At 38.7% G+C, this 26,977-nt stretch overlaps 1 protein-coding gene across 2 annotated transcripts; it reads right to left on the bottom strand.

Moving 5' to 3' along the window:
- Nucleotides 1–19: 19 nt before the first annotated feature.
- sacs (sacsin molecular chaperone) lies at nt 20–26,977 on the bottom strand. Of its 2 annotated transcripts, XM_066666143.1 has the most exons (11): nt 26,845–26,977; nt 25,674–26,034; nt 23,868–24,018; nt 18,893–18,983; nt 18,638–18,723; nt 17,789–17,900; nt 17,520–17,666; nt 15,925–17,407; nt 15,345–15,436; nt 2,633–13,111; nt 2,292–2,556 (listed from the first exon to the last, which is right to left on the bottom strand). In XM_066666143.1, the coding sequence occupies exons 2-11, from the start codon at nt 25,694–25,696 to the stop codon at nt 2,435–2,437; spliced, it is 12,786 nt and encodes a 4,261-aa protein (XP_066522240.1). In that variant the 5' UTR covers nt 25,697–26,034; nt 26,845–26,977; the 3' UTR covers nt 2,292–2,434. The 2 variants fall into 2 exon arrangements, with proteins under 2 accessions (XP_066522230.1, XP_066522240.1); XM_066666133.1 differs by having other exon boundaries at nt 20–13,111.

Genomic DNA, 26,977 nt, shown 5'->3' with positions numbered 1-26,977 from the left:
CACACACACACACACACACACACACACACACACACACACAGCAACAGGGGTGTCGCATTTCACATCGATATTTCATTAAAGTAGACACACAAATGTTACTCTGGGAATTTATTAGTTCTATGGCACTGCTGACGTTAACAAGAGATATATGACAAACAGGAACTGCAGCAAAAGTTTCAACCGATATTTGCAGTGATTTCAATATGCAGAGCTGCAATAAGACATAAAACAGGTATGGAAAATAAGTAACACTTTTCTTTAAATAAAGACAAGATGTACAGATAAGGTTTAAAAAAATGCTGTAACCTGGGTTTACCTTTAGTCCCAATGATCCTAAAAGAGAGGTATAAACAGATATCAACATTGAGCACCATATGAGTAACTACGTTCTTCTTACATGAAAGGACTGGGTAACATATTGTGCCATATACTCAACAGAGGAAGAAGGAATACTGGCTTTGCACAAGAGCAAACACATGTATGTAATAAACAGTGCTGCTGTTTCCCGTATTACTGATTGTACATGAGACTACAGCAAACAGAATGGTCACATTTCAGAACTGAACTGTGATTTATAGATGAAGTAAAATCTATGGATGTTTGGATGTGGAAAATAGAAGTTTGGAAATTGAATGAGTTTCCGTAAAACACTCAGTCCTACTCTACAATGGAAACATTAAGCTAATCATATTTAGGTCAACTTTTGAAACCATGAGAAATGCCAAATATTTTGCCAATTTTTTCATATCTAAGAAATGCATAACTAACAAAAAGGTATTGCATTCTATTATGCACTTCACATCTTGGGCCCTTTTGTTGCATTTGAAACCTTAGCACTGATGTGTGTTATGACAGGTATATTGATATAGTTCTATGCACAATACAGTGATTTTTGTCATTCATTAAAACTGACAAATCAACATAAGAAGACATACTCATGAAGTCAGTTACAATCAGTTATCTCTTCTCATTTTCAATGTAACCGTTGTTTAATCTATAAAACTCCATGTGTAAGTCTTCACTCAACCAAATGAAAGCAGTCACTCAAGCGCTCCTTTCTCAACAGTGCAGTGCAAATGCATGCTAATTACAATACAGTCAACAGGGCTGACTGTGAGAAGAAAAATATTTTCCTATAAAAAATGAAGTATAAAAAGCAGCAGGTTCTTATTTATTTTCAATATTTTATACAGGGGATACATAAACAAACTTTGGTTCAAAAAGAAAAAAAATATTGCTTTGCTTTAGCAGTATATACACTTGTAGGTCCAAGACCTTTTTGCTAAACTGAAATGTTATACACAAATTTGTTGAGGCTCAGGCAGCATTTGTTTGGACAGGTATAAGCAAAAATGTATGCAATAAGCATGGGCTTCAGCACCATTTATGATACCGTGCATAAACTGCCTGCTGGATGCATACTTTTGCTTTAAAAAGCCTCTGTATTATATTCACTTGTTCATATTGCACACAGCCAACACTGATTTGTTTTGCATCATGATTGTTTTTTTTGTTTGTTTGTATTTTGTTTTTATTTGTCACACGGTATGTTTAATATTTCATATTTTTTGCTGCACAAATGCTTCTAGCTTGATAATTATCCGAGCTGTACATTCCATTACCCTCATGGCAACTTCAGATGTGTACCTATCATTAGGAATCTGTGGAAAAGGTAACAAGTCAGGATAGCGAGTTCTCAGGCTGTCAACACCGTAACCTTCCAAGATGTGAACATCTTTAGCCAGCCCAGTAAGCTTAGTGTTGTACTCCTCCACTTTCTGAGCCAGTGCTGTAGGCTTCACATCTTTGTCTGACTTTCCTCTAACTGCATAATCTGCAGCAATTAATGCCAGTTTGGTGGCTAGATAGCACTTGAAGCATACCCACTCATTAGCATTTTTGTGAAGGTCATTTCTTGCAGCTGAAAAATTGGCTCTTGCCTGCCTTAGCCACCTTCGAGCTTCCACAGGATTGCCCACAGACTTAAAAGATGGTGGCACAAAGAAACGACTGGAATTTGATGTTCCTGCATAGCTGGTGGACTGATCTCGAAAGTGTTGCCTCTCAGATTTATGGCTTGTAGCTTCTTGGTTCCATGATGTGTAAAATCTTTGAAAAGAGAACTTCTCTGACTGAAAACGAGTGGAAGATGCAGAGAAAGTTCTCCTTGATGCTCTGTCTGTGGCCTGTTCTGCCTGTGCTTGCTTCTCCATCCTGCTGATCTCATTTTGTAAGTGCTTGAAGACCTCTGTTGCAATATCAAGGTTTTCTGCATTTTTATCTGGATGCCACTTAAGATATAACCGTCGGATGATCTTTTTTCTTTCTGTTTCAGGGAGTTTCCAAGCCTGTTCTACAACTGATGTTACTTCTTTCAAAATTTCAGGTAAAGCATTCAGCTTAATCTTTTTTGGAGACATCTTTTTTGGAGGAGTTATGTGATTTTCCTTGCCAGGAAAAATTGGTGGTACCATTCTGGGCTCTGATGAGTGATTCTCTGATGGGCTTGTAGGTGTTGTTGGCACACCATCTCGAACATGGGTGCTCTCATCTTGCCTAGAGAATTTGTACAAATCAAGTGAGCTTACAATTTTGTATTCACTGTATCCAATGTCTATTTGGTAGTATTTACCAAGAAAGCTTGGGTTGTCATCCTCTTCTCTCTCTACCTCCTGAACAATGATAGCATATGTATAAGTCGGCTGGTATGACCCTAAAAAATCTCCTCCCTCTGAGTCAACAAGATAGCCAACATATTCTCCGGGATAAAACACATTCATAGGATCCATTAGAAGAATATGATGTATCTCTGCAGGTATGGGTGTCCCAGGAAGGGGAAGCTCAAGTTTTGAGGGCTCTGTTGAGTCATATTTGACACCAAGATTGTCCAGCTTTTCTGTGATTCTGTATATGTCATTGCAGCCTAGCATGGCAATGAGATAAGAAGTGTCAGATATCAGATTGTCTGTTGCAGACTTGAGGGTCATTGCAAGAGCAAGAAGAAAATTGATATCCTTACTATCAGAATGTTGAATGTAGAGGTGGATTACTGATGTGCCATATCTTTTAAGAAAGGCGAGCGTTTCACTTCTACTGTGTGGAATGGGACTACATCCTTTCACTCGCAATGTAGTCTGTAGCTTTTCAAAACAGGACACCTTCAAACCCTCACATAAAGCTTTGCACAGTCTTATTGCTTTTTCCTCATTGACCATGTACGCATTGTCATTCTCATGCTTCATTATACGTATTAGTCCAGTGATGAACTGCTCAGAAGAAAGTAACAGCTGAAGCCGGCCCTGAAGAGAGCAAAGTGCTCCAAACTGACACATTTTCTGAGATTCTTCATCTAGTTGTTCCTCCAAGATACTACTCAAGAGTCTGGGCCTCAGTTTCTGTGGAAGCAACATAATAAGCTTAGTGTGAAAGGCATGATCTTTGCCTAGATAGCACTGGCTCAAATCAACAAGCATTTGGACCCCAACATTACCCTGTATTCTGCTCTTGTAATGTGGGGCATCATCAAAGACCAAACTGTTTGACTTGGCAAGTCGACCATCATGACTTGGTAGGTAAAAGGTGAAATCTCTGAGGGTCTCTAGGTCTTTGCGGATTTGCACTGGGTCATTCTGGAGACTTTTGAAGAGTCCAGATACTGCTCTTTTCACTGTCCTCATTTCATTTGGGTCAAGCTGTTTGCCTTCGGAACTTCTGTATATGCGACACAAGACTTCAACATATTGTTTTGATGATACAACGTCCTCAGTTCCCAACACTTTGAACAGCTGGTGAAAGGTGCCGAGCTCAAGAGGAAGTTTGTACAGATATGGTTTAAAGTCTGATTCATTGTCCAGATTTATGACGACCTCTTCAGGTTTCAGAAGTTTCCAACCCTCTTCAACCATAACAAATGCCACTCCCCGTAACTGATAACGGAATTCCCGTTTATCTGCATTTAGGAATTCATAGGTGCTCCTCAAGACTTTGTTTCTTGTTCTGACTGTGTCATCATCCACATTTGTAATGGCACAGATGTTCTTGCAGTTGCTAATGACCTTTTCTAAAGGTGGGTCCAAACTAACATTTAACATATTTAAAACCTGGTCAAGCTGCTCTTGACCTGCAAGTGGGCTTCCCTCTTGGTCTTTTATGCTTCCTGGAGTGGCTTTTTCTGGTAGAATTGGACAAGATGTCCAGAGTAACTGCATAATATCTGTTTGCTTAAACTTTGGAATAACTTGAGACCCACTGAAACGAATTAGTGGGAGTGTGCCATTTATTTCTTGATGCTGAGGATGAAGTCTGACAAGTTCTGCTGGTGCACGCTCTGGACACAAGAATGATATCATGGAGAGTTCCTTGAGGAATGCTCCCTCAAACAGATCTGTCCTCTCATTAAAAATGTGATTCAGAAGAACATCAACAATTGTCTGGGCTTTTTCATTAGACCAGTTCTCTGTTTGAGATTTGATGCTGATCTCTTTTGCAAACTGTAGAACTTGCTGCTGAGATACAACATATTTCAAGCCTATCTTGCGTAGGAATGTGATCCATGAAGGTAGGAAAAGTGTTCCATTTTTGGGTTTCAAAATTTGCTCAATTTTCCTGAAGAAATCAGGAGGGATGAAAGATTTTGATGGAAGCATCACTTCAAATACATTCACTGTTTGGTCATAGAAGGCTTTGGCAGGTTTTAGTCTGCTTGTTGAGTCATAAATAAATGACAGACTTTCCAGTTTGTCATAGAGTAGATCCTTCATTGCACATGACTCCTCCATTGCCAATAATCTCTCTTTAAGATAGATGAGATGTTGGATTTTGGCATCATGTGACAAAATTTCAAACTTTGGAAGGAGATGCTTCAAGTACACTTCCAGGTCATCTATTGGGGTGCATCCAAGGAAGGTGTAGAGTTCTTTCAGCTGTGAATTGTCAGCCAGAAAAGTTGAAGATGTAGTATGTGCCCATTTCTCCATGTCAATGGAGGGAATGCTTTTGGTCAGAATGTAGCAAGCTCCAAAGTTTGCAAGGCTGATATGCCGGCCATTGACTGTCCTGTAACACGGTAGCAATTTCAAACTTTGAACGTCCTCTTGGCATAGACTGATGAGATTAGAGTTGAAGTATAACAAGAGTGCTTCATAGTCTTTCTCTGTCAAATTCCCTGCTTTGAAAGCTGATGTCTGGATCATGTACTCTAGAGCCCTCAGAATGCTTGAAGGATTGTCTATATTTGCTGTGTACTGGGCCAGCATAGTCAAGATGGGATTGTCTTTGGCACATATTTTGTTTACTGCAACCTGAAAGCATCCTGCTTTCATCAAGGTGTGAAAGACTTTGTCATTCTGCCCATTGGGAAAAATAGCAGCATACATTAGACTCAGGGGTAATAGAACATCATATTCTGGCACAACTAACTTGTTGCTTGATACCATGAACTTGATCCCTGGTAGTAGAGCCCAGTCTTTAAGGATGTCCAGAATAGTTTCAAATTTTGGCTTAAACTCTGTCTGGTCTTCTTTGATAGCAATATTCTCACTGATGAATTGCCAAATACTCTTCAGCCAAGATTCACTTGCATAGTTTTCTCTCCACTTCACAGAGACCCTTGTTCTGTACTCTCGAGGTAGGACAGACCCCAATAAATCCCCAAAGCTGCTTATATCAAAGACCTTTGCCACACCAGATCTAAAAAGAATGTTGCTGTATCTCATGTACATTGTGTGCATGAACAGCTCTTTCCTGGAGGAGATAAGTTCATGGTGACTGGTCAGGAATTTTGGCCGTTTAGAGTCGAACACTTGCAAAATGTTGTCCATTGTCAAAAGCAGTGGCAGTCCTTCTATTTTAATATCATCTTCTTCTATATCTTTGAAGCAATAGTCCACCAGAAGTTTCAGACTGTGGAAGAGTTTGAAGTTTGACTGCTGCAGTCGACAGGGGAGCTTCCCCACTTGGCATGATGTGTCTGGAGATGAGAATGTCAGCAGGAAGTTTCTGACATCTTCAGGTGTCACATAGCTCGCAGGAATTCCAGCATCTTCTAGGCAAAAATATAGGCTGGCTGTTTCATCACAACTGTGGACTAAGTTAAACCCAATGTCTAGAAGCATAGCCTTAAGCCTGTACACATTTTCTGCCACAGACTTGCGTGAAGTAATGTTGTACTCTGTGTTTTTCAGGTGCTGCAACTCATCCTGCAACAAGTTGTCAAAGAATGCTCGTCCTTTATTTGAAGTGGATGTGTTCACCCAGGAAATGTATACTGCTGCATGCATATCTGTGTTGTCAATATGTGGTGCTCTGACAACAGGGAGCAGTCTTTTCAGGTCTAAATGAATGCACTGATAGATTGCCTTTACCAAACAGTACCAGTCTGGCTGAATGTCTAACCTGTTTACCGGGAAGAAAAACAAAAACTTTCTTAAGATATCTTTGACCATGTGGATTGGTGTTCCCTGAAGAACTGTCATGGTGGGATCAGGCCCAGGAAAGAGCTTACGTTTCAACTGAATCAGCAGCTCTACATAAGCAGGAGCTATTAGTGCTTTCATTAGGTTATTATTCCAGTCACTTCTCACACCAACACCATTGTCATCCCTCCACAGGTTTCTTCTGGCAGAATCTAAAGCAAAATGCCCATTCACATGAAAAGGCAAGCCTGTTTCTAAAGAAAGCGGGAGAAAGCAGAAAGCTCTGTGAGGTTTTTTGTAGTTGTGGCTAGTGCACGCTGCCACCCCACCACGAGGGAACAGTGTTATGTCTTCATTTTTGTGAGCTGAAATTATACTTTTGGACACCTTTTCAATGTCAGAGAAGCCAGACCTGTTGCACACAAGCCAAGTTGTTGAGTTCCCATCTGAGTCTTCAATGTCCATTGTGTATGTAATTTGTTGCACTGGGATTTGTGTTAGTCCCTTTTTCTTTGTCACACTGTCCACTACAGAAGCATGAAACTGTTTGCGTTTAAGACGATCACCATCTGTGAGTTTGGCCGTCACAGAATAGAGTGTTTTCATTTCTCCTGTCCCATTTTCTATTTCACATATTGAAATTTTTTCCATGTGGTTCAAAAACATAAGTAATTCTGCACCATCTGTTCGTAATTTATCCAGGAGATTTTGTACCATTCTGTCAGAAGCAGGAACTGAACTGATCTCTGAGATTTTTGCCATTTCTACACTGCGTATGGGAAACCGGAACATCGTGCAGCGTTCTAGCTTGAAATAATTTCCCAAATACAAGTTCAAGACATCAGAAAATTGGGACCTGAAGTCAGAATCTAAATCTCTGAACATTCGTCCTGGACTTACTGATGTTGCTCCTGGTGCATAACGTGCATGTGGATCAAAAATACAAAGAATATCATTATTTGAGATGAAAGATGGACAGTCAGTGATGTGATAGACTGAGTTGAAGCCGATACCATACTGTCCAGTTTTGCCAGGGTTTGCCTCCTTTGTTCCTCGACCAAGATTCTGGATGCCTCTAACATCATCCTCAGTAAATGGCTGGTTGTTGTAAACACAGAGTGATGGACCTTGCATGGGAACCCACTTGTCATCAAATATTCTGTCAGTTGGATGTGTCCTAGGGTCAAATACAAAGTATATCTCTGTTGCTTTGGCATCATCTGCATTCTGAAGGAGTTCCTTTAGCATCTCCTTCTCTGATGGGTAAGCATTGAGAATACTTTTGATTCTGCTGGTGAGCTTTTCTTTTTGGCCAAACTCACTTCCAAGGGTTGTAAAGCAGATATTGGAGGCATACCTTTCTAAAGCTTTGTGGCGTTTTGGAACCGCGCCTAACTTGACTGCTACTTCTCTTGGGATGTCTGCATGGCAATACTTCACTGTTGTATCTCTGACTTTAATCCAAGGACAATCATTGTAGCACAGTAACTTGGATGGCTGCAAAGTGAGATTGCTGTCAGGCAAGAGTATCTGTCCATAGTTGCTCTGACAGAACTCCTGTGTTTTATCCCTAATCAAACTCCAAATCCCTTCACTGATGATTCTACGACACAGTTGAAAGTTATCCTCAGTGAGAGATCTCCCACACTCATTCTTGATCAGTTCTAGAACAGTTGAGAAATTTTCAACTGTGAAGCTTGGCTGAACCCCTACATTTTCAAAGAGCTCTCGACAACTGTTTCTATACTTGTTAGGAAGCTGGTAAAGATATGGAGCTGCATCAAAATTCAAGTGAAATGCCACTTTTGATGGATTAACATAAGTGTTTTCTACTAGAATTGAGCAGAAAGATTTCAGCTCATGCATAATTTCTTCCTTTGCATCTTTAGACTGCATCATCTCTTCATGTAAGTATTTATAACAAGCATTGGTTATGTTTTCTTGATACAGTGTTACCCCATCAAATGATTTTGAGAGTTCTCTGAGTTGGCTAATGACTAACCCAACAGCTGGCTTTTTTATCAATCCGAGAAAGTCTTTCACAGCTAGAGAGATTGGGCCACATCCTTTGAAAGATGGAGAGCTCTCATTTAGGATTGGCTTCATCAAACACACAGTGTCCTGATGGTCTGTTGTGAAAAGTTCTTTTGCAGAGAACATTGTTGCTTGGGGGAAGTTGTTTCCATGCCAAGGAAGGGAAAAGCCAGCAGGCTTGGTTAAAAATGGAAGGAACTGGATGTCTTGTAACTTTTCAACATATTCATTTGCTCTTTGGTCTCTCATTTTCAGTTTCTCATCAATGAGACTAAGCAGTATACTGCTTCTGTGACATGCAGCTACATGGTCTTGTTCATTAAGAGTCATAATAGACTCAGCCCGTTCAGTCAAGTCTTCCCATGAGAGGTCATCCTTTACCATACCTAACTGTAATAACTTAACTAAGCACACTGGATTCAAATAATCTTTTACATTTCCTTCAGGAAATCGTCCATCTTCGCTGTTGTACAGTTTGGCAACTCTTCCTTCTGGATGTATGAGTCGAGATGGCAGAACAAGAGCGTTGGAAGGCCCTGAGCATGGGATACATGGAGTCTCTTTCAATATTGTGGCAAAGTCCTCCAATTTTTCATTGAGGACATAATACATCAGGGGGTCACGAAGGTTTTTGTCAATGTCTTGTATATGTGGGAAAAATACATCTGAGAAGAACTGTCTTTCTGTGAGTGTGTTCTCCATTAGTTTCCCTTTACACCCAGCTTCATCAAAGCCTTCTTTTACCCAATCTGGAAGTTCAACAGCACAGAGGTCTTGAGAGCCACACTTCTTGAGATATTTCATAAATATTTTGAAGGCAGCAGGTCCAACATCAGGTCTGCAGAGCAAGGAGTCATCCAAGAACCTGACATACTTGATGGATACCCAGGTTTTGCCATCTGAGAAGACTTTAGCATTGTCATCATCTCCACCTTTGGCGATCTCCTGATATATTCCTTGGCAAATCAAATTAAAGTCATCATGCACAACTCCAGGATCAGGCCAGGCTGCATAATAGTTATACTCAAGAAGCTCTCCATTTTCTGACATGGTTCGCAGCATATTAAGTGCAGCCAAATATGCTTGGACAATGACATGTCTCATGAAAATCGAGTTCCATTCTCCTTTTGTGTCTGTTTTCCAAATTTCTTTACGATTTGATGTAACTGCAAAACATCCATTTATGTGTATGGGTAGTCCAGTTTTTATTCTGAGGGGTAAGTAGCAGAACACTTCTCCAATTGGGCTTGCACTTGTCTTCACTGTCCATTTTCGATTTTCTTCCTCAGAGAGCAAAACCGCTATACCTCCACAGGGCACTAGCCCTAATCGCTTTCCACTTTCACTCAGTGAGAACTTCAGAGCTTCTGTCACATCCATACATGAACAAATGAGCCAGTTTGTGTTTTCCACACCCTTCTGAGGCACTTCATCAGTAGGTCTCCTGGTCTGAGAACCCTTAGCTGCCATCTCAAAGTATGATGATGGATCGTCTTCAGACCCTCTGAAAAGTGGTGACTGTAAATCAAGAATTCGCCTGAAAACATTGTGGAACTCCTCCACTACAATTCTGATGATGCAACCAGATTTAGGAACATCAGCTGGTACCCTGTTGGTGGCTGCAACTTTTTTCATGACTTTGGCTGCAGATTTCAGAATACTGAGGGGACCATATGCTGCTCTGGAAGACCATACACTCTTGTTTATTGTGACAACATCTTGTGCAGCAGCAGGACTTGACTCCTCAGATTTCAAATACTTCAGGACCATTGTGCCAACATGCTGTGTGAAAAGAATGAGGCGGTGACCACATATGCTAAATTCATCAACTAATGAATAAATATCTGTGGTGTTGTAGTAGATGCTACTAATTTCACTTACTGCTGCTTCTTGCTCTGTTCTGAATGGAAGCCTGAAAAGTGTTCCATTGTATTTGTAAGGAGACTCTTGTGACAGAGGAAGCTGACAGTTGAAAATATTAATGAACGGTCTGAATTGGTTAGGGAACTTTCTCAGACGTTTCTGCTGTTTGCTCCAGTTGATCTTAATGCCTGGGTTTGACTTGTCCCTGATATGTTTGCTGATGTGATTAATGTTAGGATCAAACATGATCATGAATTCTCTACTCATGATAATTGGTATGTCAGTCACATGATAAACAGAGTTGAATCCTAGCCCAAACTTGCCTACCTTGTCTGCTTCGCATCTTTTCATAGATCCTCCCAATCGAGTTATATTGAGGAAATCTGTGTCAGAGAAAACAGAATTGTTGAATGACCACAAAGCAGGACCATGGCAGACAATCATTCCAGGATCCAGTAGGTTTTCTCTTATATCAAGATTCTTCCTCATGTCGATCAGAAAACTGCATTCAGCAGCATTTGCATCATCAGCATTCTGCAAGAGTTCTTTGAAGATATCTGCAACAGATGGATATTCCTCTAGGATATTTTTTATTCTCACAGTCAGAGGTTCTCTCTGTCCAGATTGTTCAAAGCCAAGGTTCTCTGGATTTATGAGCCTTGTGCTCAAACAAGGAACTCTTAACCACTCTGCAGTTTTCATGGGAATATCATCATGTACCAGAATGATGGGCTCTGAGGTATCTTCAAGTAAATCATTCAGGTCATCAACTTTAATATCACAGTAAGTACATTCATGTATTGGCTTCATAACCAATTTGCTTGGATCTTTGTAGCAGAAAATTGGCACATGCATGTCAACATCCACAGATATTTGATTGTTGTATAACCATCGTAAGATGTTTATCAATAGCAGAAGATTATGTTTGCTTTCTTCTTTTGACATTTCCAGGACACACGTTTCTTGAATAGTTTTAACCACTTCAAACACATGGCCGGGAACAACTTCATCAATAGAACCACAAAATTTGAAGAGTTTGTGGAACTTTGCAATGGTCTTTGGTAATGAGAACAGATATGGCTGTAGATCCAAATCTGTTATTGGCTTCAGGACCGTGTGACAAGGGGATGCAAATGTTTTGCCTGTCCAAACCCAGTCAAAGGGCAAAGACTTCACTGCTTCTCTTGCATTCTCTAAGTGAACTTGCATGAAATCATAGATCTCAAAAAGTATCTGCTGGAATTGATACCAGTCCTCTGTGGTAAATGCTTGCGATCTGTGCCAGTCATTTACTGCTTTTAAATGTTGAAGCACTTGGTCCACTTGGGGATCCATGGATAACTTCAGAGACTTTTTCATGCCAGCAGATGTTCGTTCCACCAGTGCTACAGAAGAACCAACAAGCACTGCATGAGATATATCACACATTTCAGAAAGGGAAGAAATATTACAAGAGTCTCCCTTCCAGGCAAGAGTCTTGGGATAATTTAGAGGTCTGTCCTTGCAGACAGGTACCCATTTCATGTTTTGTAGGGATACCTGAGCTTCTGAAGTCTTAACCAATTTTGTCTGCTTGTTTAAGATAATAAGAAGAGTTTTTGCCTTCTTCAGAAGGCACTCCCACTCAGGCTTAGGACTTTCCTGTAACTCTTCTATTTTCTGGGCTACCTGAAGTACATCTTTTTCAGTTAGCTGCACCTCATTCTTGAGCCCTAACTGTCTGAGAGAATGAAGAACATCAGGAGATGATGTGTATGTGTTTGGTGGAAATCTTGTATTTTCTTCCATGTAGAAGAGATTCTGTAGTATTTCCAAATCTGGATCAAAAAACTCAGATGCTGCAAGTGGTTTTGCTGAAGAGGAATACATGAATTTTAGAGCGGAAAGCCAAGTGAGCACTGCTTTGTTTTCATTCTTGAGAAATGACAAATGAGTAAGGGCCCAGAACATGATTGTTTTCACTTCTTCTTTTGTGTAGAATCCTTTCTCAATGTCCTGAATAATGACCTTCAGACATTCAGTGCTTTTAACCTGTTCTACATTTAACAGTCCAATGAGACGTATTGTTGCCTCATCACTGCTGTCAACTACATTGATTGATAGTTTAACATCTGGAGGATACTTGGCAGTATGGTGCAGTGCTCTGGTTCCTTTCAAAGATGTAAATGATGGGATGCCTTTCTCTGAAAATTGTCCCACTTTCACAAATATGGGGAGCTCTTGAATGATGCGTTTCTCCTTCTCAGTGACATCTGTAAGACCAGCTAAAAAGCCTCTGAAGGCAGTTTTTTGTTTGACAGAGAGAGCTGACACAAGACTAACTTGCCTCTGGGATGATGACCTGTCCATAATTTGAAGTAGAGCACTTGGAGACAGCTGATGGATGTAATTCTTCAAAAGTGGGTGCTGCAAACATGGATCCAATCTTTTTAAGACAACTCCTCCAACCTTTTTTATGGCTTCAAGCAGGAACTCAGATAGAGCACCTTCTTCTTCATTCACCAAAATAATGGGAGACGGAATCTTTAGGCGTAGGAGATCCAATGATTCTATATTGTCATCCATTGGCACATTTGGAATCAAAGGCATGTCTTCAAAGGAACTAAGGTCATCAGCAAAATTAATATAGAGATGTTTCCAAACCATTCGCATCCAAGATACTGTGGGATGACTCCTCTCTCGATCACCAGGTTTCCACTGTACAGCAAAGTCTCGGCAAGGCCAGGATGATGTAAGAATTTCTTTTATGAGACGTGCTGATCTCTCTGGAGTTAGAACTTGAACCTGAGTACAGGGCCTTCCTGAAAAATAATTAAGAGAACCACAATTAATTATTCCATTACACATGCTTTGTATGGAAAATTAAGACTTATTCTTTTCTTGTAATGAACAAAGTGTGGTATGTGGTATAATTTTAGCAAACAGAAATAAGTCACAATTCATTATAAATACATATAACATACTGACTGTTCAAGTATATAGTGTACCCAATTAAACTTTTTGAATTCATTGTAACAGGAGACTAGCTCATAATCATCCATAAATCAATGTGTGTTGAATCTTACTCATTATGTTATGATTCCTGTGAACGAGTATAACTATAGAGAATAAGTTGCAAAGATGTTAAAAGTAACAGAAGCAGGTGGAAATGTTTGACACAGGGCAGTGTTTCCTAAAACAGTCATTATTAGCATAAGTCTACATTTTCCTTTCTCTGAGATGAGAGATGTTGGCCAGAATTAACATCAGGTAAGATGAACTTCCAACACAAATAATAAATTAAGCTTAACTGGTTACATTTCTCAAATTTAATCATGAAGATTTGATAATATAGTATATTCATAAGGCATTTTTAAACAAATAATTTAATTTTAAAAAACAAATAAATTATTTTTTTTTCTATTTATGAGAGAACATTCATTAATATGGCTAAAAAGACAAAAAAAATTCAGAAAAATGTAAATCAAATGCTTCCTTTACGATAAAGCCAAAACAGGTCATTGTAAACTATTGAAAAATTAATATATTTATATAAATATACATATAGTATACTGCAAATATATATATATATATATATATATATATACAAAAAATATCAAATCACATGATACAATGATTGTGAATATTTATAATATCCACAGCACGAAATAGCACAAATATCACAATGAACTTTGTTGACATGCTTTACATGCTGTATACACACAAATGTGTTCTTAAACAGGTTACCACTGAACTGTTTCAATGTGTTAATTCCCATGTCATGTTACATTATGTTATTATACAGTTTACAGTGAGTAGGATGGCAACTTTCACATATACCAGTTGTATTATTGTTTGCATATACCATATATAATTAATGATTTTGATCACCACTGCATTGCAAATTCAGTTAGTACATTGACATTACAGTTCATTGAAAGCATAGGTATTTGAGACAGCATATATTTATTGGGCCAATATCAGCACAAATTGCTAGATAAGACACCAGGGGAAAAGGATCCAATCCTGTATCCTAACACTGCACACACTCATATTGTAAGTTTTTATTTTTTCAATAACAGTCTCATCAATGAAAACATTGTACTGTATCATCTCTAATACATATGCTTGATTATGAAGACTTATTAGGTTATAGTATCTAGTATTACAAATTGAGATAACAGAAATTGTGATCTTTGAAAGACAGCAATACCTTCTCCACTCCTACAGGCATGGCATGACACACAGAGAACTTACCTGAACAACCCCAAAGATACTGCTGAACTGGGATTCAGGATCGGAGTGAAAAACAATTAATTATATAAAATAAATACCAAAAACATACAGTGCTTGACACAAATATCATCATCATCATTTTCTTCTCCGCTTCTCCATTTCAGGGTCGCGGTTGACACAAATATGATAAAACAAAAGTTCACTAATGTTCACTAATGAATTCTTATATTTTATTATATTTTGTACAACCTACTAATAGTAATTAGTTACATATACATCATATGGCCAAGCTTTAGTGGACAACTGCTCATTCAGCATTTCTTCTGCCATTATTTTACAGTTCTCCTTGTTCCTACAATAAGAAATGTAGTGTTACTCCAGGACAGGTTTAAGCACCACTTCTATCTGAAGTTTCCTTGTAGTTTTACCCCTACCCGGGTAACTTACTGTATGCATACCTTTACTTTTTTCACTTCTATTACACTGTATTACTCTATAATCTCTGTCCCTTTTTATTTAAATGATATTTAATATCATTTTACAGACCTAAAATAGCTCATTTGCAAATAAGACAGGGAGACCCTTTAGGCAGGAGACCAGAGTTCAGAGTGAGGGTTTGTAAATTCAACATATTTTACTGACAAGCGACGCTCTCCTTTCACATAGTCAGGTTAAGGCCTGAAACATAGTAATGACTTTTTACAAATATTCCCCGTGAGCACAATAAAGTACTGCATGCTCATGGTCCTTAGCTTCCATCTGGCTATGACAGAAGAAATATAAGTTAGTTCACTGCCATAATAAGCTGCACATATTTACCTCTGCTTTTGGAGGCTTCTTTCAGTTTGTTCATGACTTGTGGGTCAATGTTCTCTAGTACAAATCTTCCTTCCAAACCTGGATAAAGAGATCTGTTGGGTAAAACAAGTACCTAAATTAGTTTAAACTGCATATACCATTCAAACATATTTCTAAATTTATTAACATATGTAATATAAAATATGTAATTTTATTACAATGTATTAAGGATGTCATCTACCGCAATGTTTCATTTTGATACATTTTGTGGAATGTGTAAATATGTCAAATTACAAGTTTTGTTGATTTTCTAAGTAAAAATAAGTATATACATTCTCTACAGGAGACAAACAAATGTGGCATTAACTGGCAATTTCACTGCAAATAAACAGATCTAAAAAAAAAGAAAAGATTTTCTACAGGCCATTTTTCCCAACATGTTATACGTACTTATTTTTTCTTAGAAAAACAACAAAACAGCTCTTTTGAGCAAAAGTGCAAAAACTTTGCATATGGCTGTATGTATGTATGAATGGACATCCCATATATTTCTAAACCATGCTACATATGTAAATCTTTCAAAAGTCTATTTATACCATACCTTGGATACTCTTCAGAGGCAACATATACAGCATCCTTGTCACTCACAGAAGAGGAGAATGCAATAAAAGTCTCATTTTGCAAAGGCAGCAGCTCCAGTCCAATGAGGTCACTGTAACAGGCATCACTAAGAATAAACTTGAGCAGAAGGAGTTTCTCCTGGGAGGGCCCTTTGTGCCTTGACTTCCTTAGTGTCTGTCGCACAAAGGAGGGGGTCACTTTTGTTGGGCCGTCAGGCTTGGTGACATATGTGGACAGGACTGTAGCAATGGTGGCTGGCACTTGGGCCACTATCAACCCTGAGCTCTGGAGGTATTTGATCACTGTCTCTGTGCTGTCCTTTGTGGAGTCCAGTTCTGAAAACACAGTGTCATCTACTTGGACCCAAGTGTTATTAAGGGAGTAGATGACTGGTTGCTGTAGCAAATCATGGAACAGGGGCTCAAGTATAGGTCTCCAATGTGGACGTATCTTGTTGGGATCAGGCCAAGCTCCATAAACACCTCTGGGTAAAAGGGGGAAGTCTTGGTCCTTCTTTGTCTGAATACACTTGATAGTCTCCACAATGAGTGTATAGTAAGCCCTTGGGATGACTGTAACAATAAGGAGCTCGTTCCAAAGAGCCGCTGGGTCCCTCCACTGGTCTACCTCCCTCCATTTGATGCTCCTGCGGTTGTCAGTGAGGCCAAAGAAGCCACTAACATGAACCGGTAAACCTGTCATGCTTTCCTCTCCCTGGGGAAGGGGAAGGAAACAAAACGCTCGTCCAGAAAAGCTGGCAGTTGCACCGTTGTCGTCATCAAGAAAATTCAATGGCAAAGCTATGCCTATGGTTGGGATGAACTTCAAATCATCTGCAAGGGAGTCCAGTTCACTGCACATGCCTCGCCCACCTACGCCGTTACAAACCAGCCAAGTGGTTTTCTGGCTTTCCTTGGCAGTTTCATCCTGTACCTCAATGGTCAGCTGGTATGTGGCGCAAGTTACTGCATCACTTGGCACACCATTGCTGTAGCTGTCTATGGCCAAGCCCAAAGTTTTCAGAGAGTTGGGCCTCTCAAGCTTTTGTTTAGTGCTTTCACCTGCTGTGACCTGGAAGAGCATGCGTTCTGTACCATCAGACTCACGTACATGTAGAGAGACCTTCTGCACACTCTTCAGAAAAAGTAACACTGTGTCAGCATCAGCTTTGAAGGATTCATACAGTTCTAGTACTTTTTCTTTATTGTAAATGTTGTTACTCAGCTGAGAAGGTTTCATGCGGAGGGGGAAGCGAAAAAGTGTTCCCGGAAAGTTGCCCTCTTTAAAAGTCTTCTTAGAGCTGCCGAAAAGGCCAAAAAATGGAGCAAACTGGTCACTAAGCTCCATTATTTCTTTCATGTCAGACTTCAAATTCCAGCACTGACCAGACTCATGAACCCCAAACAGCATCTGATGAGGGTCCAGCATCCCAATTTGATCCCCACTGAATATGCTTGGGACATCTGGAAAAACATTTTTAGGAAAATATTAAAAATGTATGTGTTGTATGTATAGTTTTGGAAATACGTATAGTTTTATCATTATACCCATATAATGCTCAGTAATACGCATTACCTGTTATGTGGTAAACTGAGTTGAATCCAATACCGAATCGTCCGACTTTTAAAGGGTCCTCTCTTTTTCTGCTCCTCGCAATCTCCTGAATCCCATTCCAGTCCTCTCCTGTAAATACTGCATCATTGTAGACATACAAGGCCGTTCCTGGCAAAGGCACAATCATAGTTCAATTATAAAGATAAAGTTTGACTCTCTTCCAGGTGCATATTTCTAGGACATTAGAAAGATAAGATACATTATTAAAAAAAAAAATGCTTAGCTTTTACCTTGATACTGGGCCATGTCTTGTGACCACAGTGACTCCACCCCATATTCAGTTTCATCATACAAAAATCTGACCTCTGTCGCACCTGCATCTTCTGCATTCTGAATCAGCTCCTGCACAAACAAATCAATTGGCCAATTTGGTAAACAACATCGTTTTTCTCTTTAAATATGGAATATTCACTTAATTCATGCATCTTCTCTACATGGGTATGCCACTTTCTATGTTGCAATTCTTTCTATGTTGTAATTCTTCTGCAACATTAAATTACAGACATTTTTGCTGACCTTCACTGATCACAACCACATATCTTCCACAAAGCAAACCTGCTTTTGTCATACAGCGTCAGAATCAGGCACACGCATCAATGTTGCAGAAGCATGAATATGAAGCACAGTGAGTCCACAGCTTCATTCCCTCATGAAAAAAACAGGCAAACTTAGTTTACCAAATGTCATGTTGCTATAGGTTGTGCAAGGGAGAAGAGATGATGGAAGCATGTGCAGAGATGTAAAGTTTATTATATACAATAGGAAGATGCCGGAAACAAAACCACTAAACACACAGGAAACAAAGACCCAAATCACTAACACACTAAATGAGTGGCAAACATTGACTAACAGGACTGGGCTTAAAAAACAAGGGGTAATGGTATACACCAAACTGCTTAATACCTCACAAATGTGGGGCGTGGCTAAAGGAGACAAAAGGGAATATAGAGCAAAACAGAGGGATCCTGACACGTCCCTGATTCTCCCTGATTTTCTGTGCCAGCTAGGAGCATCATAAGAATGCTTTCTGTCAGATGAAGCTGTATTGGATGTATTAAGTAAAAAGTACAACAACTTACTTTCAGTATCTGCCCACCCTCTGGATATCTTCTTAAAATATCTTTCAGGAACTCTACTAAGGGTGGGGTCGTTTGTCCAAACCTCCCTAAAAGAGAGACCGTATAAGACAAATATCTACACTTGCATCTATAAACATTAAATTACTAATCGAAATTCACTTTTTATTAACAACAGGAATTCTCATTGCATCCTCAAATGTGAATAAAGCACTGCACTTGCATATTTATTATCCACAGGATTCTTGTAAATCTTACCTCCTCCTCTCAGGCCTCGTCCGTGCAGCGTCATGAATATTTCATGGCTCCCTCGTGGAACCAATGATGCAACCTCTATTCTGTCATTAATCTACAGGAGTGTGAAAACACAGACTGCATTTAATAGTGTAATTTCAGTCATTGTATTTACAGAAAATCTACATGGGTTCCTTGAGAACCAAATCAATTGTCCACATGCTTAGATTCAGGTTATGAATATTATTATGAGATAATATTATGAGCTTATTCCAATTACAAATGCTTGGATATCACAGTCAATCACAGTTCATCTAAACTTGATTTATTTGACTGTGGTGACGCACAGGTCATTTAGAACATTTGAGCATCTCTGTGTAGACACAGGGCGGCACGGTGGCGCTGCAGGTAGTGTCGCAGTCACACAACTCCAGGGTCCTGGGTGACTGTCTGTGAGGAGTGTGGTGTGTTCTCCCCGTGTCTGCGTGGGTTTCCTCCGGGTGACTGTCTGTGAGGAGTGTGGTGTGTTCTCCCCGTGTCTGCATGGGTTTCCTCCGGGTGACTGTCTGTGAGGAGTTTGGTGTGTTCTCCCTGTGTCCGTGTGGGTTTCCTCCGGGTGCTCCCGTTTCCTCCCACAGTCCAAAAACACACGTTGGTAGGTGGATTGGCTACACAGCTGTTCATAGGTGTGAATGTGTGAGTGAATATGTGAGTGTGTGGGTCGCCCTGCAAAGAACACCTCCAGGGTGCGTTCCTGCTTTGAGCCCAGTGATTCCGGGTAGGCTCTGGACGTACCATGACCCTGAAGTGGATAAGTGCTTACAGACGACGAATGAATAAATCAATGTGTAGACCCACACTTTTTTACCTCTCTGGCCATATTACACCTTTTGTTGATGTTTACTAACAAAAGTTTCTTTATTATTTTAGATTATTTCTTTGTGGTCATATATATATTTTTTTTTTCAGTATGTTTCAATATATCCAAAAAATAATCATGAATTTTCTTCTGTAGATGTGTTCTAACTAGATGATATTATTGGCTTTTATCAATAAATTACTTGACTAGGGGCAGGGTATAAATGGCTGCTGTCAAGCTACAGATTAAGAGATTTACTAAATACTCTTCTGTTTCACTTTCTTCACCCATTAGCATTGTGCTGCTTGCTGCACATATATTTAAACTGACAAATCAAAGAGGCTACCAAGCTTTGTCAATTATCTTGAGTCACTTAGATATACAATCTCTTTCTTTTTTCTCCATGGATTTATGCACCCTGCTGGAAGTGGGCCAGCTTAGATCCTGCTGTGTCTGACTGTTGAAGGTGAAACTTCCAGCTTCTCACCCACTGCACTCAGCAGATTCTGGCTCAGGGAGGTGCAGCCTTTTCAAACTAAAAGCAAATTACAGCATATGATCAGAGTGTTCTAAGTGATTATCACACAAACCCATTATATCTAAATGTAACATGACAGATGAAGCACAGAATATCTGTACAAATCATTAATTGTATAATTATTAAAATATGTGGTAGAAAACTGTTTGTAGTTGTTATGAGAAGTCAGAAACAATGTAATATCCACATGTTTTTATAATAATATTAATGATAATATATAATTTTAATGTGGAAATACACATCTATGTGAATCTAAGTGCTATATCTAAAGAAATACAGTGAGTCATGCATATTTATGCTACGTCATTTTGGTATAGGTGAAACAGCAGCATCCAAAAACAGCACATTCACCTGGCTTATGTTATTTTCTGTCATACAACTGTGAGACATGTCAATGATATTCAAAAGAAGTAATTGGGCAATTGTCTTTTGCCTGTTTGGAACAAAGATCTATTGATTACCACTGTGACTGTGCACTACTAATAATGAGTACACCAAGAATAACATTTATATTTACATTAGAAAAATGTTCTGTATAATAATCTTCAAAAATACTTATCTAAGACTTTTCTACATTCAACACACTTTACTTTTTTTTTTTGAGGGATTGTCAGGAATGCTTGCTAGGTAGCCCAACTTGTAACAGCACCTCCAGGAAAATCACCAAAAGCAAACATTCCCAAGCTTATTACAGACGCTGGACTAATGCCAGCATGACTTTTTTTATAAGATAAAAAACAAGTTACATGAGAAGGACATACTAAGAAGTCCAAAGAAAATACGCTTTGGACTCTGGAAATTTAAAGAGTGTTGTATGTATGAGTTGGTTCTTTATCTGGTCCCAGAAGGTACTCTGGGACAACTGTATGAAGATCTGTGGACTGCACTGACTATGACTATTTTCTGACCCTGACATAAGTAAGCTAACTGAGTCCTCAGCCACCTGCTCTTTTCATTCATGCAGACAGGCTTTCCTCCTTTAGGGCCAGGCAAGGGTGTTGTGTCAAATCATGTAGTCAGAAAATTGTTTCAGTTCAAGTTATGCTCTCCTCAGGCCAAGGGTTCATTAAACAACGTTTTCTTATTTTTCTTCTGTTTTTAGACATATATTCACTATCAAATTTCAAACATATATCAGAGAGTATTACACATTAACATGTAGATTTTCAGTAACACACCAAAGACACTAATCCAACTTCCTGTGAGCATCTAATGTTATGAAGATGCAAACATTGGAAAGATTTTATTGAAGGTGTAAACACCTATACAAACATTACAGAAGCGTTTTAAATATGTTTTCAGATTGCCATAGTGTCAAGTAAAAATCGCTGCAAACCTAAGACTTTCAATGTGTATTAATGGCAATGTCTACCACTGAGGGGAATTTATTTCTTTTTTTTTTTACGTCAGAATTCTGCATATTTTAAGGTGGAACGGTATGTTTGACGAAAAAAAAACACTGTTGTTTATGTGGCTGAATTTGTCTGTAAGATTTAATTCACTGTTTGAATTACCACAGAAACCCATTTGTAACGTGAGTTATTTAGTTTTGTAGCATTTTCGGTGTGTAATACATTTATGCAGTTAATGTACTCCTAACTTTAGAGTGGGTTCCACCTGTAATATAATAAGTGAATATTACCTACCTATGGAGCAGGAATAAAGCAATATCCTCATCACTTTTCATGATTTTCAACGTTCAGAGAGAGACAGGGTAGCTGAGCATGTCTGATCAAGCCACTTTGTTTTTTTATTCATTTACTGACACTGGGGCTTCTTAAACACATCAGACCTGTTTCCAGCAGCACCCAAACAGACTGGAGAGCAGCAAATGGTGAGCAAACATAATCTGAATTGTATAAAAAGTGTTTTTTGATTACAATTGTAAAAGTCACCTTTAATAACATGATTTTTGACAAACTCATTTATTACAAACTAATTTTGAAAGTTGTGTGGATACAGAACTGCATCAGCATCATATCAATATAAGCAGATATCTGCATTTAGAATAAACGGCAATGATTATATATTTCGATTTTATCAGAATTTCAAACTGGTCTTTCATGACTTGATTAATTTTAACCCACATTTTTCAGATATTTATTTGTACAGATACACATGCTATATTCCTCCACAATGCTATCCAGATTGATTGTCACGTTTTCAACATTTCATAAATGTTTATATATATATGAATCAGCTCGTAATATACATAAAATTACAGACATCAGCAAGGACATAATTATTATTAATTCTTAAATATTCCTATGCCCATAATCCTATGGCTCCAAAAAAATTACAAAGGACAAACGACAAGCTTAATATGTTTACACTCCTGTTGTCAAGGTCTCAAGTTATAATTACACTCTAGTAGGGGAGGAACCTTCAGGCACTTCAATTTGACAGAATTTCTATTATATTTCAATTTGTAATATCAGGTTATAGAATATGTTATAACTGGTCATGAACAAATACTTTTGAATTTGCATTCAGCCTAGTTTAATGACTGACTTGAAGAAAATCATTAATAAAAACACACACATTAAATATTATAATGCTTAATAACAATTTTTTAAAGTAAATCGCATGCCAATAGTGCCCCTGAGAGAGAAACGTCATACTGACATGTGTTTTAGTAAATGAGTACATTTTAAAGCAATGTTGAAAATGATCGCTACAGCTGAGGTACTTATGGAAGCTAAGAATCAATTGCTTTTGTAATTTCAGATATCACCAAATGGAGGGACACTTATATAGGTATTAAATCAAGATATCGTCTTGTTTGTGTCACAGTCTGACAGAATTCCACAGTGTAATGGATAGAAGCATGGGCAGTAGAAAGGCATGGACTTGCCTGTGTGCGCTGTGCTAAACAGAGAAGTGAGAAGTGCAAATCTGCATGTCATGAGTTCTTACCCTGGACCGAGTACAGATAACAACACAATGGGCCACATTCTAACTACCCTGGCTTCTGCTCAATCTCTAAATCACTTTGTTGTTGTGGATTTTAAACTCAAATACATGGAGAGGGCAAGCGGAGGTGACCTGTCTAATTTTGGGAAACAACAATCTAAGAGATGGCTATTAACTCTAACAAACAGATCACAATGCTTTGTGACATATGACATGCACATTTCAGTTTATGTAATGCATATTCCATATGAGTCACTAATGATTTGATATAAGTCAAACACCACTCAAGTTTAGCATCAAATATACAACAGTTAAAGATGTTATAACTTTAAATTGATCTTATCCTAGCCTAAGGTTTTGTTATTCTGTAACTTGTATTTCAAAGCAAACTTAGTGAAGAAGTATTTAAGAGAATGGAATAAGGGAGTAAAACAACATAACTTCATTTGACAACGAGGAGTGGCTATTCCTTATTTTCTACAGTGTCCTATATCAGAAAACTCAGTCACACAAATAAACCATCCCAGTAAGTTCTGGAGTTAGAGGGCCATTTTCCAAACACAGATTAAGCCTAAACTGAGATGAAAAGTTCAAATGAAAATGTTTTAATAACACTGAAGTTTAATGCAAGACAATGCTTAATCCAGTTCTGTGAAACCAGCACACTGTGTGCCAGTTCTTTTACTCACCACTTTTCCATTGTAAAACAGCTGCTGCTCGCTTACAGGGAAGTCCGTTTCTTCGTAAATCAGCAGCTTGATATGTTGGACTGTTGTAGGCCAAGGGACTTGAAAGACTCTGTGGCCAAGACAGTCATGACTAACTGTCACCGACAGCAACCTAAAGGCATAAAGAAAGATACCTGTGTTGTAGTTAAAACTATTATTGAAATCACATGAGAGCACAGTCATTCAATGTAGCAATATATTGGTATTGGGTACTACATGAAAATGCAGCATCTCAAATAGCCTGAGGAATTCTGCACAAAACATCAAACTCCTCAGTACAGTACACGCTAGATGGGTAACACAGGATGAACTGGAAATATTTTAAATAACACAATAACCATGACTTTGAAATGATCTTTTAATATATGCTTTTAATATGTAAATTTTATGTACTTTTATGTAAAGCCAAAAATATGATGTTTAGAAAAAGTCATAAAAGGAGTCTCTCTTCTTCTCTGGTGAAAAAAAAGCAAAGAAATCAATGCATTTACCACTGTTTGACTGATGAGCTTTCTTTAAGTGAATGCTCTGGAAAGTGCTTAATAGAAATGAATGGTTTCTACTACAACATTAGCTCTGTTACACAAACCAGATTATGCTGGAATCTAATGAAGTAGGCTCCAAAATCTGCACTGAACATCTCAGAAGCAGTCTGGCTTCAGCAACAGCAAAAGCGGTCTCCATGTGCAAGGTGGTCTCCACAAATTGTCCCGTATTAGAACCCCAGCCAAGTAAGCTTTCGAGATGAAGGTGCTGTCTGTTAACCTTGTTGTTTCATGGGGCATTTACAAGGACATACAGGGGGTTTTGGTAGATGTGTTTAGCCACTGGAAATCTAAAAGTTATCATATATTTAAACGATATTGTTATTTAAATTATTTAATTATTTAAAATTCTATTAAAATTGAATTACTTCATTTGGTCAATTCTTGGAAATTATTTAAAGGAGCGACCTTGCAGAAAGAAAAAAGGCTGAGTTTTTGTTACAGAATTAGCAAGTACACAAAATGTAGTAAACTAGCGTCCATGCTAATGTACTTTTTTTTTCTTACAAGTGACGGTAAGCAAATTTACACACTTGAAACAATAACATGATTTCAGAACTATTTTAATGGTAACATTTCAAGTTTAACTCTAGTAAATTTGAGACACAACAAAAACAAACAATAACTCTTAGCAAAAAGCAGCGCAGACTGGTTTTAACAGTAGTTGGAATAATTGTATGTTATCTGACAGATGACCATGTATCATTTCTTAATAAGTTATTAAAATATGTCTTTCAAAATCAGTTCACATACACATTTGTAAATGTAACATCAGTGGGACTCAAATGAGACTAAAATCATGTAATCACTTTTACAAGGATGCAAGCTGTAGTTAGATTACACAGGTTCTCCATTAGCAATAGATGCTGGATGCTTGCCATTTCTTAAATGAAGGAACCGAATCTGCTGCCAAGTGACAATAATGAACTTTATCATTAGAGGATGCTCAAGAACGGGTTCTCCCTGTTGTCTCATATCTGGGGATGATTTGAGAAGCCTATAATTTGTTGAATGCTCTTAGTTTACTGAGTATAAAAGCCCTAAAATGATGACAGGTAGCAATAATGTACACAATTATCAATTTACATGACAACACATTCTCAGTATCTAAATAAATGAACATGAACTGTTATCCAAATGTGTGATATAATCATAATTAGCCTATAGTGTGTCCTAGAGTATGACTGTGTACTGTGTAAAACCACAGGAAGAGAAATCGTACCTTTGCCTGTGCTCGGTTGCCATCGCTCTCCAGCCCGTTTCCCCTTACGTGTTTTTCTGCGTGAACATTCATTCAGTTGCAGCTTTTTCTCGCACTGGTTATTTCTCTTCGCCGCTATCTCCACGAATTCTCCGCTGTCCTCTTCATTCAGTCATTTCAGTTGAGTTCACGGCAGCAGGGTTAGGATCAGCCCATGATGCTACTGTAATAGGCTTTATTTAGCCGTGTTTTCCTCTAGGACCCGCCTCCGCCGAGGTATCAATCCAGTTTAACGAGCGGACAACTATTCACGGATTGAGTTACACTCCCCTGCGTTTCTCAGAGGTTCACAAAGGTCCACCAGTCTTCACTGTTGTTCTTGCTGTAAAAGAAGAACAGAGTTAGGCTGTGAGAGCCAGAGAGAACCAACACGCCTCAAGCGCGACAACTGCCCCTGAACGAGGCGTTTCTAACGGACTGAGTGAGACCTCACTGCTGCTGGAACTGCGGCTTTTGGCATTGGGCGCACTGCATGCTGGGATTTGTAGTTTTCCCGCTTTTCAGCTGAGTACATGAAATGAGAAAGCTTATTTTCTCAACACAGTGTTGTTTCTGTTTCAAGATCTCATTCTTATTTAATCACAACTATGCGATACATGAAGCAATGTCTCAGAGTCTCCGTGTAGGAATATACGCCTTTTGGCTGCATCTGTAATGACAAAAAGTATAGGCTAAAAAAATCAAAAATATATTGCTCGTGCTTCTGTAATTTTATAAGTAATACAATGATAAAATATCTACAATTCACCAGGTCTCTGTAAAACTGCTTTTGTGAAATTTGTGGCGCAGTCCACTCGATGACGTCATACAACCTCAGTCAAGGACTCATCGCAGAGTTGCACCAAAAACAAGGCAAATGTACAGGCAGAGACTAAAAAGTATGGGTTTATCCAGTTCGATCTAATGTAAAGCAGCACTGAAACTGGCCCCTGTCCCTAGTGTCAACGCTGAACTGAAGATAAAAGGCGAGTTATTATGAATAATACAGACTCATGTATTTCCTCTTCCTTCCCCTGCTCTGCCGCAGTAAGTCGATGAGTTCTCACTCCAGATTCAGACACAGCAGCACTCTGCAGAGCTCTCCTTACTGTGCCCTGGGTCAGCAAGCGTTAATATAACGAATAAAGCTCACCTATGTGATGAGCAGTTCAGCTGGCGGACTTAGCATGATTCTGTATTGTGGAAGCTGCTGCCATAAAGATCACCTGGGATTCCCTCAGCTTCATCTAAGACCTCTAGTCCTTTCCCCATCTCCTAAATATCAG

Source organism: Hoplias malabaricus, chromosome 1 (assembly GCF_029633855.1).
Source record: "Hoplias malabaricus isolate fHopMal1 chromosome 1, fHopMal1.hap1, whole genome shotgun sequence".
Classification (NCBI taxonomy): domain Eukaryota; kingdom Metazoa; phylum Chordata; class Actinopteri; order Characiformes; family Erythrinidae; genus Hoplias; species Hoplias malabaricus.
This window is presented reverse-complemented; position numbering and strand designations above follow the sequence as displayed.

Bases quoted from the DNA above. Each gene is read 5' to 3' on its own strand.
- sacs (XM_066666133.1), bottom strand. From the start codon at position 25,696: ATGGCAACCGAGCACAGGCAAAG. The intron at 17,408-17,519 runs GTAATGCGTATT...ATGTTTTTCCAG, and splicing joins CTCAGTTTACCACATAACAG to ATGTCCCAAGCATATTCAGT. The intron at 13,112-15,344 runs GTAAATATGTGC...ATTATTTTTCAG, and splicing joins AGAAGCCTCCAAAAGCAGAG to GAAGGCCCTGTACTCAGGTT.